Source organism: Mastigoproctus giganteus, chromosome 3 (assembly GCF_048544385.1).
Source record: "Mastigoproctus giganteus isolate SK-2022 chromosome 3, ASM4854438v1, whole genome shotgun sequence".
NCBI lineage: Eukaryota > Metazoa > Arthropoda > Arachnida > Uropygi > Thelyphonidae > Mastigoproctus > Mastigoproctus giganteus.
The window spans coordinates 154625587-154642130 of record NC_143577.1 but is presented as its reverse complement, the minus strand read 5'-3'; the positions used below and the strand labels follow the sequence as shown (position 1 = coordinate 154642130).

Sequence of the window (16544 nt, the reverse complement as noted above, 5' to 3'; positions counted from 1 at the left end):
CAAAATTCCTATATATCATTGACAAGACTCCATGACCTGCCCTGGCAGCCCGTCTGCACTGATCAGTGAACTTCATATTTGACTTCACAATTACTCCCAGGTCTTTTTCATTTTCCACTTCCCTGAGTGCAGTACCACACAGTTGGTACATTTCTCTTCGGTTATTGCTACTCATATGCAGTACTTTGGATTTGTAAATGTTAAACTTCAGTTGCCACTTCTCAGCCCATTTTCTCAACTTATCTAGATCCAGTTGGAGTAGCATACTGTCTTTACTGTCGTTAACAACCCTGCCAACCTTTGTCATCTGCAAATTTGGACATTAAACTTGATATACCTTCATTAATATCATTGATAAATATACAAAACAACAATGGGCCCAACACTGAACCCTGGGGAACTCAACCAATAACATTTGTCCATGAAGAGCAGTGTCCATTGATTACCACTCTCTGTCATCTCCCACTCAACCATCCCTTTATCCATTGTAGCAACTTACCCTTAATGCCATACCTCTCCAATTTGTACAGCAGCAAAAGCTTTCCTGAAATCAAAGTATATGATATCAAAATTATTTTTGGAATTCAGTTCCTTTGTGACCACATCATAGACCAATTAAATTGGTCAGACAAGACCTCCCTTTAACAAACCCATGCTGTGTCTTAACTATTACTGAAGTCTTGTCTAGATCATCCTGCAATGCTTCTTTAACCAGTGATTCCATTATTTTCCCCAGAATACAAGTTAAATTAACAGGTCTGTAGTTACTTGTGCCAAATTTTGAACCCCCTTTGTGAATTGGTGATAAATTTGCACACCTACAGTCCATATTACCTCCTCTGAGTCCAAGGAAGCTCTCATAATTAAGGCTAAGGGTTTGCTTACTTCCTTTGCTGCCTCTTTAATATAACTGGATAGATCCTGTTCATCCCAGATGCTTCCTTATGTTTAATTTCAATAATTTCTCCTCCACTTTGCTCTCAGTTATTACAAAATCACTTAGCTCCCTGTTAACGTTTGATAAACTTCTGGCACTCCCCTCATTGAATAACTACTCATGTGTGAATGTACATGCAAAATACTCATTCAATTTATCAGCTACCTGAGCATGATCATCAGTAGTCAACCCATCTGTGTTAAGTGGTCCAATCTGATTCATCCCTTTCCTTCTAGAGTTTACATAAGTAAAGAACTCTTTGCATCCTTTGCCAAAGATTTCTCGTAATTTGCCTTCATCTGCCTAACCTCCTTTGTGACTTGATTACAGACTAGTTTATACCTGCCCTAGGCTTTATATGCATCCCATACATTCTGCTTCTCTGCCACGAGCCTCATTAGTTCATTTGATCACCATTTAGGCCTAAACCTTGAACAATATTTCTTAATAGGTATGAAACTTTTAGTAGTATCCACGATTAATTCATTGAATGCTTCCCACTTAGAATTTACTGTTGGTAACATCGTCAGTTGATTCCACTGTACAGAATTTAAAAACTGTCTGAGACCTCTATAGTCACCTTTACGAAAGCAAAAGCCCTTTCCTGTAGCCTTGATGGTAGTTACATCTTTAAGTAATTTCCACATCAGTACATTGTGATCACTGTCACCCAGTGGTTCCTTTATCTGCAAATTCTTAATGCATGAATAATCACTGCTTATAATAAAATCAAGAGTATTACTCCCTCTGGTTACCTTTCGAACATGTTGCTGTAGAAGACAGTCATCCAATAAATCCACAAAAGTCTTGCTAGTGTGCGAGTGACCAACCCACAATTTCCTATAAATAATTGGAAAGTTAAAATCCCCCATTATAAGACATTCTGATTTACTGGACCACTCTATTTCTTTGCACAATTGCTCATTATACTCATCAGATTCATTAGGCCTATAACACACACCTACTCTCATTTTTTCTTTCCCAGTGCTTATGTCACACCAAACAGACTCAACCCTGCATTGTCCACCAATATCAATTGGATGCACTTCTTTAGATTTTTTTTTTTTTTTATGTAAACCCCAAACATGAGAGGTATTAGAACCTATAGTACTTAGTACCTTGCTTGGATTGGAGGTTGAGAAGATGAAAGAAGATATTTGTTGACATTGGACTTGAAATTCTGTACCCTGTAATTTTCAGGAAATACGTATGAAAGAAGATTGTTCCAGAAAATGACAGTTGAATGAATAAACAAGGAAGATGAAAAGTTGGTTCTGTGAGTTTGAAATTGGACAGTAAATGGATGTTGGCTGGTGGCTGCACGAGTTTGGACTGTTTTGAAAGAGAGAGCGGGAATTATAGAAGCCAATTCAGAAGAACAGTGCCCATGGAAATATCTGTAGAAAAGGCATGTAGCAGAAACAGTACGTCGATGAGACAGCAAGTGGAGAGACTCTGTTAGTTTGTTTGTTGTTTGATTTTTTAAGGAGCATTAGGAACTAAGGCCATATTGCTCCGGGATATGCGGTGGTCATTCCCTGACCTTTCCGCATCCTCCGTATTTGGTGGTGACGGGCTCGAACCCCGGTTTAATCAAGAAGCGTGTGCTATGCACTGCTGCTCCTTCCCACCTGGCTACCGACTCTGTTAGAGATGAATCATTAATTAACTTAACTGCCCTTTTCTGAATGGAATCAAGAAGCCTGAGAGAGCTTTTGGGGGCACCACCCAGATATGGGAACAATATTCCATGGTAGGGTGGATTTGCGATTTGTACAGTGAGCAGATGTTTAGAAGAAAAGTAACGCCGAGAGCAAAAGAGAAAACCAAGTTTTTTTGATGCAGAGTAAGCAATATTTCTAATGTGCTTGTGCCAAGAGAGATTAGAAGTCTGCGTAATCCTCAAAAGGGATATATCATTTTGCCTAGAAATCGGAGTGTCACCAAAGATAAGCATAGCAGCAGAAGAATCCTTTTTGCGAGATATAAGACAAGACTGAGTTTTGTTGAAATCAACTAAGTTGTCTTTGCCCCACTGGAGAATTACCTGAAGATCAGCATTTAAGGAATTGGTAACAGATTTTCGAGAAGTTGAAGCTGATTGAGTAGGACAAGGTTTCTCAAAATGGAAAGTGGAATGCAATGTGCTATCATCAGCAAAACTATGGCTAGGATTTCCAGTCAATGGAAGAAGGTCATTAATATACAAGAGGGAAATAGTGGGGGAAAGAACAGAACCTTGGGGACACCGGCATTAGTGGAGAAGTTAGAAGACAGAGAGCCATCTACCATCATCCTCAGTGAGCGATCAGAAAGAAAACTTCATAACCAATTACAAAAAAATAGTTGGGAAACCATAAGATGGAAGCTTGTTTAGAAGACCTTTATGCCAAACATGATCGAAAGCCTTTGAGATGTCAAGAGCAGCTACTTCTGTTTCGCCAAACCTTTCCATTGAATTAGTCCATAAATGGGTAACATAAGCCAGAATATCACCAGTGGATTGACACTGACTGAATCTATACTGGCGATCGTTGATCAGATGGAAGGTTTCTAGGTTGTTTAAGAGTTGGCAGTTAATTGATTTCTCCATTACTTTAGAAAGAGTAGAAGTAATTGCAATGGGACGATAATTGGATGGGAGGGATTTGTCACCCTTTTTAGGAACTGGCTGGATATGAGCCAATTTCCAAGCAGAAGGAAAAACACCTTTAGAATAAGAAAGTGAAAATTGGTGGCAAAGAATAGGAGTAAATTCAGGAGCACAGGTTTTGAGAACAAGTGGAGAAATACCATCGGGACCTGGAGCTTTCTTAGCATCAAGATTCGTCAAAATCCTTCCGACATCCTTTTGATGGAAGACCACAGGAGGCATTGAATGGAGCTTGTTGGGAATGGTGGAAGGTGTTTTACCAAGATCATTAATACATGAGTTTGAAGAAAAATCATCAAGATTCGTCAAAATCCTTCTGACATCCTTTTGATGGAAGACCACAGGAGGCATTGAATGGAGCTTGTTGGGAATGGTGGAAGGTGTTTTACCAAGGTCATTAATACATGAGTTGGAATAAAAATGGGATGCTAGCAGGTCAGCTTTATCCTTGGCTGAAGTGACAACAGAACCATCTGGTTTGGACAGAGGTGGGAGCAGAGATGGGCAAAAGTTGCAACCAATAGCATTTGGCAAGAGACCAGAATGCTCGGCTACTATTAGGGCAAGAAGCAAGTTTTCTACTGTTAGCCTGTTCAAACTCTAGTTTGGACTGATTAATAACTGCTTTACAATTATTGCGAGCTTTGGTGTAGGCAGAAAATGAAACTGAAGAATTAGAAACAAGCCAATTACAATATGCAACATTCTTCTCTTGAACAGCCTTAGCACATTTATTGGAAAACGAAGGTTTACATAAAGGACGAGATTTTAAAGTGGAGTGTGGGATAAAGGATTCCATTCCTGCAGAATAATTTTACTGACATGATCTGAGCAGACATTGACATGAGAAGTTTTGAAACAGTAATCCGACCAAGGAAAAGAATAAAAGAAATCTCGCAGGTCATCCCATTTTGCATATGTGTTTCTTAACTAACAGCACAACCTCTCCTGACTTCCTGTTCTGTCTATCATTCCTGTACACATTGCACTCCTCAAATTCAAATTCTGCACTGCTTATATCTTTGTGATACCATGTCTCTGATTTCCCAACAATATCTGCCTTTGATGTCTTGACTAGCACTTTAAGCTCATCAAATTTCTTAACTATACTCTTAGCATTGGTTTACATGCAATTATACATGCACCTGTTCCTACTCTTAGTTACCCTAACACAGCCCATGTATTTACTTGTTCCACTATGACTCCCAGCAGTCCTGGAAATCTCCATTACCTTCCATTCCAGGCTGCTGCTCATTCTAATAGAACCAGTGCAAGAATCACTTTTGTTTCTGCCTGCGGCCACTTTAACCGTTTAGTCTGTGTATCCCCCCCCCCCAGCTAGCAGTTTTTCAACCCACTTCACACTGCCTCGATAGCATCAACAAATATTCTTGCACCTTTTCTATTGAAGTGTGCCCCATCCCTGTAGAAGCAGTTGCTCCTGTCAACAAGCACAAACCAGGATGAAAAAAATTTTACGCCTTGAGCCTTGCACAATCTCTCCAGAACCGAATTGAACGGCAAGGCTCTCATCATATACTCCCTCCTCTTGTGTCTGGGCAGAATTGCAGACACTTTCACATTCAGCTGTAACTTGCAACTGTTTTTCAAAGTTGAACTGTACTTGTTGAGTAAATCTGCAGATCTCTTACTCTTAATGTCATTAGTTTCAATGTGTACAACAACATCACCTTTTGTGCCCTTAAAAGATGATATCTGCTCTACAACGTCATCAACTTTTGACCCTGGAAGACATACCCTGGTCCTGTTCTACCTGTCCTTCTTGCATAGTATATTCCCTGTCTCCCTGACAATGGTCACCAACAATAACTAGTTCCTTTGGGACCAGCACATTTTGCCTTGTAGATTGCCTCTCTTTTGCCTGATGCACAGGAGTGAGCTCTGTTGTTGAGCTGGGCAGCTGAGAGCTCGATGGGCCCCTCATTAATTTCTTTGGGGCATTTATCCTGCACCTCAAGCTCTCATTGATGCCCATCAGAATGCTGAGTTGGCGATTAATTTCTTGACACTCTAGACACCTAGCACACACAAAGGCATCCTCCTTGGCTAGATCATGTCCTGTTTTAGAAAGGTCGGCAAACATTTCATATTGTCACACTTTTTGAGACTGTGACGCATTGGAAAATCGCCTCCTTCATTTCTCCCCCGAGTCACAGCATTCTTGCTCGTCTGTGATCTTTGCTTCGCAGCTCTAGTCTAGGTCATGATTTCCGTTTAAATTTAATTAACATTGAATTTTGATAATATTAATATTATTTTTGATTAATTGATAATATTATAATAAGCTAATAGATTCCTAATACAGTGCTTCATATTAGGCTATCTAATTTTACTTTATACCTTACACTATCGGGTCGAGATATATATACGTTAAATTTAATTTCTTATCGACTGCTATATTGGTGGCTAGTTCAACAATATTGGCACCAATACTGGGAGTCGTAAGTTCCAAAAATCGCTGGTTAAATTCTAAATAAGAAGCTAATAATATTATTATTTTTTATTAATTGATAATATTATAATAAGCTAACAGATTGCTAATACAATGCTTTGTATTACGCTATCTAATTTTACTATATACGTTAAGCTTATCGACTACAATATGGTGGCTAGTTCAAGAATATTGCCGCCAACACAGGGAGTCGTAAGTTCCAAAAATTACTGGTTAAATTCTAAATAAGAAGCTAATGAACGCTACTAAACCTATTTAATATCTCTGTAAAACACGATGTACTATGTTAATTAACGAAGAATACGGTAAAAATTAAAAATATTTATCCCATTGAGATTGGAACTGAGACCACGTATATTTGTGAAATGAACAAGGAAATTTTTTGTTGTTCTATTAATTTGACTGTTTGTGATGTATTTAGTAGTAAAGTTAAAGTAGAGGTGTGAGACATTGTATGAAGTAATAATTTTTAGATGTGGATGTATACACACAGAAAGAATATACCCAGCTCCTTGACATAATGTGGCCCTGACGTGCCCCCGCCACAAATACACTACTCTGACTCCTTCCAATCACTGTGTGGCAGAGTCGAGGCAGCAAGATTATACCCTAGTTGATCCAGATTCCTCCTAAAGCATTACCATTAGTTTCAGTCCAGTGGATTATCTAGCAGCTGGCCTGCGAATGCTATTTTAGAGCTGTACTCTCAAAATGTAAGGAAGAATCGTTCTTGCCATTATGCTGAACATAACTTTAAAAGTTGTCAGTCATACTGCATGATGGAAGAGATGAGGGTTGAAATTAAGATAATATCAAGTGTACCATTGTGAGACATAGAACTACTTCCCATAAGTTGTTTATTGATTTTTAAGAATAGGCTTCAGCTTGGTTTTTAATCTTGAATTAACAACATATGGAGTACATAATTTACCATTAATAATTTACTGTCTCTTTATACTCTGGATGGCAAAGCAAAGAAGAATTGACCTCTTCATTGCAATTGTTTTATTACAGTTGACATAACAGTGCAGCAGCTAACAATGGGCTGTGCACTTTTTTTGTAGCAGTGTACAAGCTTGATTTCACAATGTGTGGATGCAAATTTGCACATTGCTTATACCCCACATAAAGGAGTCTAAAATTTATTTTATAAAAGTAGTAATTTAGTAGTTTTTAATCATAAAGGAGTCTAAAATTTATTTTATAAAAGAGTAATTTAATAGTTTTTAATTGCAGTCATTATGTTAAAACTATAGAACTGGCAGTGATAATTCACAATATTTTGTTCATAGTGAATTGCTAATCATAATCTATGCCTTGTGCAATTATTTTCTTAGTTTGTCATTATGTACACCATCAGGCATCTCTCATCTTGTGGAGTTATACTTCATAACTAATGGTAACGAATGGGCCTGGAGTACTGGTGTCCATAGTTTAAATACACATAGTTATAGTTATTACCCAGTTTATTAACAAAACAAATTATAATAAAATATAATAAGATAAAAAACCAGTAGCTTTCGGGACGCGTGTCCCTTTGTCAACTGACAAGTTAATACAAATTTTGAATACAATACAACGAGCAAAGTGGCACGTTAATCATGCGTCATCGTTGTTGCACGGCCGTGTGCTGCTTCTACGCCACTGATCATCCAGCAATAAAACAATAGTTTCCAGGATGGGATGTAGACACATGCCTTTCTGGCGATTTAATGCCTTAGAATTGTTTATTATGTTGAGTGACTCTAGCCATAGGCGGTGGCGAAAGTGTCGTGAGTGGTCCACTATCTCCAAGTCGCGTTTGGGGTCAAGATCATGGTTGGTGGCCCAAAAATGTTCTGCGACCGCGGACTGGTCAGTTTCGGCAAGCCGGATTGCTCTGTCGTGTTCTGTGAGGCGATCTTGGAGACGTCTTGATGTCTCCCCTATGTAGCAACTGTTACAGTCTCTGCAGGTGATACGATACACCACATTGCTGAGTAAGACAGGTGTGAAAGCGGTCTTCACGTTGGAGACAAGTGACCGTAGGTTCCTGCAGGGTAATTGCACACATTTGATGTTGTAGCTTCTAAGGACCTTCGAGATGCGTCCTGACACTCCTGGATAATACGTAATGTAGGCGGACGATATACCGACCTCCTTCTGTATAAGAAGGAGGTCGGTATATATTGATGCCATCCACTATGCTACTTTATAGTTCACTACAAACAAAATATTGTGAATTATCACTGCCAGTTCTATAGTGAATTGCTAATTGTAGTCCTATGCTTTATGATTATTTTATTTTGTTAAAAAAAAACTCACGTTGATGTTACTATCTTAGATTTCTTATAATAGAAATCTTGATTTATACGAGATATTATTCCTATACTAGGGTCACATCAACCTTGGAAAGAAAGGTTACCATGTTCCAAGGAAAGGAACAGTTCAAGTGGTAAGTATTACTTATATCACCATTATAATTTTATCACGATTTAGTAGTTTGTTATGTTATACTGTACATGACAATGAGGACAAGTGAACTGGAAAAAGCTGTAGTAAGATGAAGTGGTTGAAAAACAAGTGAAGTGCATAAAGGTATTTTTTCCTACCATCCAAAACTTGATAATTTGAATTATCAAACAATTGATACTATACAATAACTGGCATGAAGGATTTTTGATAAGGCACTCCAGGCTTTTACCCTCTAAAGCAGGCAAATTGATCTTTAGAATGTATAATTTGCAGGCACGATACATGTTAGTGGAAAAAACTTAAGGACCCTACTATAACCTCTTCACATTCTGAAGACTGATTTATTTAAATATATATCTTGATTTAATGTATCCTGAGTGGTTTGGGTTACCATATAAGGTTGTGTGTAAATTTAGAAGTTATAGTATGTCTTAAAGTACTGTTTTATTGGACTAAATTCAAAAATAGCAAAAGCTTGTGTGCAAAAGGTTGTGTGTAAATTAACTGTTGTTGGCATGTGTGATCATGTTTTCTATTTTAAAAATATCCTTCAACTTATCCTTTAAAATAATATTTCAAATCACAAACTGTGCTACCATAGTTTTATACCTGCCAACTTTTCTAAAAGATTTCTGGAAATTGCATTTTTTGCAGAAAACTTACTTTTCTTCAAAATGATGATAGTATATTCCTTAATATAATTAACATTAACGAATATACAAATCTATGCCGATTTAAAAAAAGAAATAATTTAGTTATCACTAAAAGTTTTGGAAATAATTACACATCCATCCTCAGTGACTGGAGGATATTCAGGTATTCAACTATTATAATCAAAATTGACATCACAGCTTCACGTGAGAAACATGTGGTGCAGAATGTGACAAATTCACTATAAACAGAGTTTTGGAAATTGTGCTGTTAAAAAGAGGTGGACAAACGTAGGAACTATGTAACATGACTTTGGATGAACCTGTAATAAAGCTCAAAGTACACAATGGTGCTACTGGGAAAAATGGCATTCTTTATGGAGGGATAAATCACTAGCAGTTATTACAGGTAATAATTGCTAATAATTAAATAAAGGGCAGATGAAATAAAAACTCTGTGAAAATCTTCAATCCAATAGTAATAAAGAAATTGTAAATTTAAGATAACTGAAATTAAACAAAGAAAAATAAGAGAAAATAACATTATTAATAGTATTTAAAAATAATTTTCTCATCCTTAGGACTGATAAGTAAACTAATAATACTAATAATAATGGTAATAAAATACAACATAAAGATAATGATCCCTACAATATTCAACCTAGGAATTGCAGTGAAATCTTTAATGTGAAAATGTATGACCAGAGTCAGTTAACGCAAAATATTCACAAGGTCTTAGAAAGGTGCATTTTAACATTATATTTAGAATGGTTAACAAGAAGTGGATAACTGTAAAACATCAGTTAAGATGAAAAAATTGTTCTGTCCAAAAAAAAAAAAAAAAATTCACAAACATTCTAATCATGAAAAGGGGGGGGGGGATGCAGCCTTACCAGGTATGGAAAAAAAAAAAAAGAACTATTACTAAATAATTTACCTGATAAGAGTTAACTACAATTTTTGAAAGTTTTAACCTCAACTGTGCTTTAACTTTTTTCACAAGGTTACAGTTTTAGAGTTTTGACTCATATTGTCATGGAGCACATATTAAAAATACCAATAGTGTTTCTTTGTGTTATCTTGTAATGAAAGGAGAACTAACTTCATGGAAATGAAGTTAACTCTCCTTTCATTAAAAATATAAAGTCTCATGTAGTGCGAAACTGTGTTATACGGGACTAAGAACCAGTACAAAAGGGGGCTTACGTTGCAAAAGCTAACAAAAATACACCATTTTTATAACTATCGGAAACTTAATTTTTATTAAAAATAGTAATAACTGAACAAACATCTTACAAACTGTGATACATATATGTCAGATAATTTTCATTTAATTTCATTTCATTTAATTTTCTTCATCTTCGTCGCTGCTAAGCACAATCAAACAAGAATGTTTTCTCTGTTGCAGAATATTTTCACCTTCTGAACTTTCTTCTGCAGCATATAGATTTTGTGTATCTTCTACTCTCTTTAGAAAATCAGTAATCTGGGTTTGTTTGCTTTTTCTTGATGGATCTTTGAAATTTTCATGGTATGGAACCAAACATTTTTGAAGCTCCCTTTTGAACTTTGCGCTCTTTCAGTCAAAAGATCTGCATTCAAAAAATAAGATTCTAATTGCTCCACTAAGTTTATGCCTTCCAGTATACTTTTTAGTGTAAAATTTGGAATTTCAGAATTTTCATCTGCGCTATCAGCCTCTGAATTGATTTGGTTTACCTCCGATGCCATTTCCACCAAATCCGCTTCTCCAGCCTCATTTTCTACTAGCAATTCTTGAACATCTTCAGTAGTCATATCAAAACCTTCCCCTCCTACCGACTTAGCAAGTTCAATCTCACCAATTCCGTTTTCTGCCGGTTTCACCATATTTATAAGAACAAAGTTTAGTAATACAGTAAGTCCCCAACATAATAATTTTGATATCATATATTTGGATTTCAGGAAAGCTTTTGACACTGTTGCGCATGGAAGACTATTGAACAAATTGGAGCAGAATGGTATTAAGGGTAAGTTGCTACAATGGATAAAAGGATGGTTGAGTGGGAGAAGACAGAGGGTGGTAATCAATGGGTGCTGCTCTTCTTGGACTAATGTTATTAGTGGAGTCCCACAGGGTTCGGTGTTAGGTCCACTGTTGTTTTGTATATTTATCAATGATATTGATGAAGGTATATCAGGCTTAATGTCGAAGTTTGCAGATGATACAAAGGTTGGCAGGGTTGTTAATGACAGTAATGGCAGTGTGCTACTGCAACAGGATCTGGATAATTTGGGCAGATGGGCTAAGAAGTGGCAACTGAAGTTTAACCTTGACAAATGCAAAGTACTACATATGGGTAAAAGTAACCCCAGAGAAACGTACCAACTGTGTGGTACTGCACTTAAGGTGGTAGAAAATGAAAAAGACCTGGGAGTAATTGTGCAGGCAGATATGAAGTTTTCTGAGCAATGCAGACAGGCTGCCAGGGCAGGTCATGGGGTTTTGTCAATGATATATAGGAATTTTGCTAGCAGGGAAAAGGAGGCGATTATCCCTCTGTATAAGGCAATGGTCAGGCCACGGCTTGAGTACTGCGTACAGGTCTGGAGACCTCATTTTAGGAAGGATGTAGATTTACTTGAGCGTGTACAGAGAAGGGCAACTAGATTGGTGAGGGGAATGAAGAGATCCTCTTACCAAGAGAGGCTTAAGTTCTGCAAATTGCAGTGGCTGGAGACTAGGCACCTGCGCAGTGATCTGATTGAGGTATATAAGGCCTTGAATGGGTTGAGCACGCTGAATTCTGATGGGATCCTTCCACTTGTTCAGATTACGAATCTAAGGGGGCATAAATTCAAATTAAGAAAAGACAGGTGTAGAATAGATGTGCGGAAATTTTCCTTTAGGCAGCGGGTGGTTAATTGCTGGAACAAACTTCCATCTGTCGTTGTGGAAGTTGATAGGTTGAATAAATTTAAGGAGGAACTGGACAGGCATTTGGAGGGAATGGTGTGTTTTTTTTTTTTTTTTTTTTTTTTGGCTGATGCTGCATAAGCTCATACATTTGCTTTCTTGCATCACATGCCACTACTACTACAACAACTACTACTACTACTACTACATATGTAAGTGATACGTTCCAGGACTTCTTGCGTAAGTTGAGTTTTACGTAACTTGGTAATGACTAATAAAATATTGCTACTATATCCCTGATATGCCAAAATTACAAAAACCACTTGATATCCTCAGAAGAATTGAAGAAAAATAGTTACATACTGATCTGATTTTTCATATAATTAGTTATATTTTTTTAATTAGTTTAAAAAACTTTCTGGGGACAGTTGTGAAGTAGCTGAAGTGGCACATAAGAAAACACAAAAGGAAGGAAGAATGCATGTTATTGTACTTAAAAACTGATGTATATATCATATCGGTGTAGATACACCATAGTTAACCCATAAAATTAAACTATGTATATAGTGTAAAGGCATTGTTTTTAATTGTATCTCATATTGTGGTTACCTTCACAACGAGATACCAGGTATCTCGAATAAGTAACACTTCTCTAGTAGAGAAGACTACTGCTACTTATTTCTGGTGGGCACAACTGAGAATAAGTAACAGTAGAGAAGTGTTACTTATTTGTCTACTAGAGAAACGTTATTGTGACTACCTTCACAACGAGATACCAAGTATTGCACTACTTCGAATAAGTAATGCTTTTCTAGTAGAGAAGACTTTTGTTACTTATTCTCAGTGGTGCCCACTGAGAATAAGTAGCAACCACTGAGAATAATTTTACAATCCTTAAAAAAAAAAAAAAAAAAAAAAAAAAAAAAAAATTACGTAATTCGGGCTTACGTAAGTCGGAGACTTACTGTACCTATATAGAGATTGGGAATGAGAGTGGCTTCAGCTAATACAGAAGTTTTTCTTAAATTTTGGCATATTAATTTATTTTCTAGAAGTAGCTTTATATTTCTAGTTACAATACTTAGTTTATTTCAAAATTAGATAGAGATTTTTGTGGGTTATTACTTAGTATCAACGGCCTCTGTAGCTGAGTGGTCAGGAGCGGGAGTGCAGTAGCACACGCTCTTTGAGTAGACTGGGGTTCAAGCGTCTGACTGCTGAATAAGGTCGATCTGCCGACTCGCACTGGACCAGCGTGGCAGATTATGGTCTATTTCCCTCAGCATGAATTGTTGAGGAGACTTCCATCCTGCAGTGGGTTGATAATGGCTGCACTTTACATTTTTTTTTTTTACTTAGTATCGATAAAACTTGTACTGTTCAAAACTTGCCGTCATTGTTGTAGATTGATACAGAATAGCTCAATGTATATCTCAAACTTGCTAGCGTAAGGTGTAACGTAAAACTATATAGCGTAATATGTAGCACTGTATTAGGAATCTGTTAGCTTAGTATTGGCAATTAATCAATTAAATTTATAAATCTTATTAATTTTTATTGTTAAATTGTATTTAAACGGAAATCATGCCCCAGACTAGTGCAGCAAAGCAACATGCACAAAGTAGCAAAAGTGCTGTATTTGGGGGGGGAGACCAAAGGGGGGTGATTCTCCAACACATCACAGTCTAAAAAAATGTACAATATGTGACATGTTTGCGACCTTTCTCGAACAGGACATGATCTTGCCATGGAGGATGTCTTTGTGTGTGTGCTAGGTGCAGAGAATGTGAAGAAATTAGGTGCCAACTCAGCATTCTGATGGGCTTCTATGAGAGTTTAAAGAGTCGGGTAGATGCCCTCGAAGGAATTAAAATGGGGGCACCATCAAGCTCTCAGCTGCCCAACTCAATGCCAGATCTCACTCTTTTGCACCAGACAATACAGTGGCAATCTTCAGGACAGAATGTGCTGGTCCCACAGGAGCTAGTTATTGTCAGTGACTCAATTGTCAGGGAAACGGGAAATATATTGTGCAAAAAGGAGAGGTGGAATAGGACCAAGGTATGTCTGCCAGGGGCAAAAGTTGATGACGTTGTAGAACAGATATCATCTTTTAAGGGTACAAAAGGTGATATCATACACGATGGCACTAATGACATTAAGTGTAGGAGATCTGTGGATTTACTTAACAAGTACAGTTCAATGTTGAAAAAAAAGTCACGAATTAGGGTTAAATTTGAAAGTGTCTACAATCCTGCTCAGACCGAAAGGAAGGAGTATATGATGAGAGCCTTGTCAATCAATTATGCCCTGGGGAGATTGTGCAAGAGTCACAGGGTAGAATTTTTTTTCAGTGTGGTCTGTGCTTGTTAACAGGAGAGATTTCTTCTACAGGGATGAGACGCACTTAAATAGAAAGAGTGCAAGAATATTTGCTGATGCTATCGAGGCAATGTTAAGTGGGTCGGAAAACTGCTAGCTTGGGGGATTAATAGATTAATAGTAGCCGCAGGCAGAGGTGGAAATGGGTAGCAGTAACCCCACAGATATGTACCAACTGTGTGGTGTTACCTCAGGATAGTGGAGAATGAAAGAGACTTGGGGTAATTGTGCAGTCAGATATGAAGTTTTCTGAGCAGTGTAGGCAGGCTGCCAGAGTAGTTCATGGGGTCTTCTCAATGATATACAGGAATTTTGCAGGCTGGGATAAGGAGGTAGTTATCCTCTTATATAAGACAATAGTCAGGCCATACCTTGAGTACTGCATACAGGTCTGGAAGCTGCATTTTAGGAAGGATCTAGAGTTGCTAGAAAAAGTACAAAGAAGGGCAACAAGATTAGTGAGGGGAACAAAGGGATGCTCTTACCAAGAAAGACCTAAGTTCTGCAAATTTCACTGCCTGGAGAGTAGGCACCTGTGAGGTGATCTGATTGAAGTGTATAAGGCCTTGAATGGATTGAGCAGGCTGAATGCTGATAGGATTCTTCCTCTTGCTCAGATTACAAACCTGAGGAGGCATAAACTGAAATTGAGGGAAGACAGTTGTCGAATAGATGTGCAGAAATTTTCTTTTAGCCAGCGGGTAGTTGATTGCTGAAACAAACTTCCATCAGCTGTTGTGGAAGTTGATAGCTTAAAAAAAATTCAAAGTAGAACTAGACAAACTTTTGAAACGAATGGATGGGTGAAATGGGAAGGTTTTTTTTTTTGGCCAATGCTGTGTAAGCTTGCTTTCTTGCATCATATGCCTCTTCTAATGCTAATAACCCAAAAAATTTATAAACAATCAAATAAAAACCAAAATAACCTTACAAAAACCTTAAAAGTCACGACTGTATGCTTCAAAGTTAGTTTTTTTTTAGTCTCAAAAAAGCACAAGTTCCATAGCACCGAACCCAACATGGGATTTCCTAATAATTTTTTTTTTTTTTTGCATAACAACTAGCGAGTCAACAGCAGGGATTCACAAAAAAGAATGGAAATGTTGAAAAATTACATCCAACATAATATCAGTTTCCCCAGCATAAAAGCTCAAAAATACAGTGATATGCGAGGTTTGCCCTAATTCTCTAACCATGTTATATAAATACCATGTTGTGGGAGGATTGCTGCAATTTATCAATCATGTTAGAGCGAAACATGTTGTAGAAGTACTGTGTTATATGTGGATTGACTGTATTATCTTTTACAGCCAATAAGTTCCTGCAAAATTGAAAGAAAGGTATAGAGAGAAAAGTAAATAAAATCCTGTTTCCCTTAAAACTAAAATGGAGCTTCTCCAAATGAAACGTGTAAAAAATTTGGTATATCAAACTCTATATAAAATTCTACAAGAAGAATAAATCAAGATAAATTTAAAGTGGATTGACAATGTCTGAAGGTAGTGAAAATTAAAAATTTAAAGGCTGCATTTCTTGATTCAAACAAGCATGATTCAAACAAGCAAAGTTCCACAATTGCTACTGTCTCTGGTCCACTTCTGGTGGAGAAGGCTGACAGTTTTTGCTGGAATGATGGGATTGATTAGTTTTCTGTGAATCCATCTTAGTTAGAACAGTGTAAGAAAAGGAATGGCATCATTTCTATGGAGTTACAAAAAGCATCACAAGAAGTGACATTTAGTTGGCTTGAATCAACATTGCTTGTTTTAGTGAAAGAATATCCTCCCAATGAAGCCTCTAATATTAAAACATCTTTCTTTTAAAGATGGATACTCTGGTGGCAAGAAATCAAAGGAAAAGGGTCACAGTGATGGTTGTATGTAGTGCTAATGGATGAGAAAAGCTTCCATTGTTTAAATTTAAATTCCCTTTGCTGCTTTAAAAATTGCCAGTAGAATATGCTGCAAATAGAAAGAGCATCTAGTATTTTTTTCTGATTGGCTACTGACATTAAAAAAATGCTTCATCCACCAAAAGAGAAAAATTGCACCGATTATTGATATAATCAATGCATAAAATTAACAGCCGTTGCCCCTCTA

At 37.1% G+C, this 16544-nt stretch overlaps 1 protein-coding gene across 1 annotated transcript in view; it reads left to right on the top strand.

Moving 5' to 3' along the window:
* The window catches only part of atos (atos homolog atossa), a 370092-nt gene that overhangs the window by 296684 nt on the left and 56864 nt on the right, over window positions 1-16544 (top strand). Inside the window, exon 10 of the mRNA XM_090369459.1 lies at window positions 8438-8497. Coding sequence (XP_090225585.1) covers window positions 8438-8497 — 60 coding nt within the window. The remainder of the gene's footprint in view (window positions 1-8437; window positions 8498-16544) is intronic.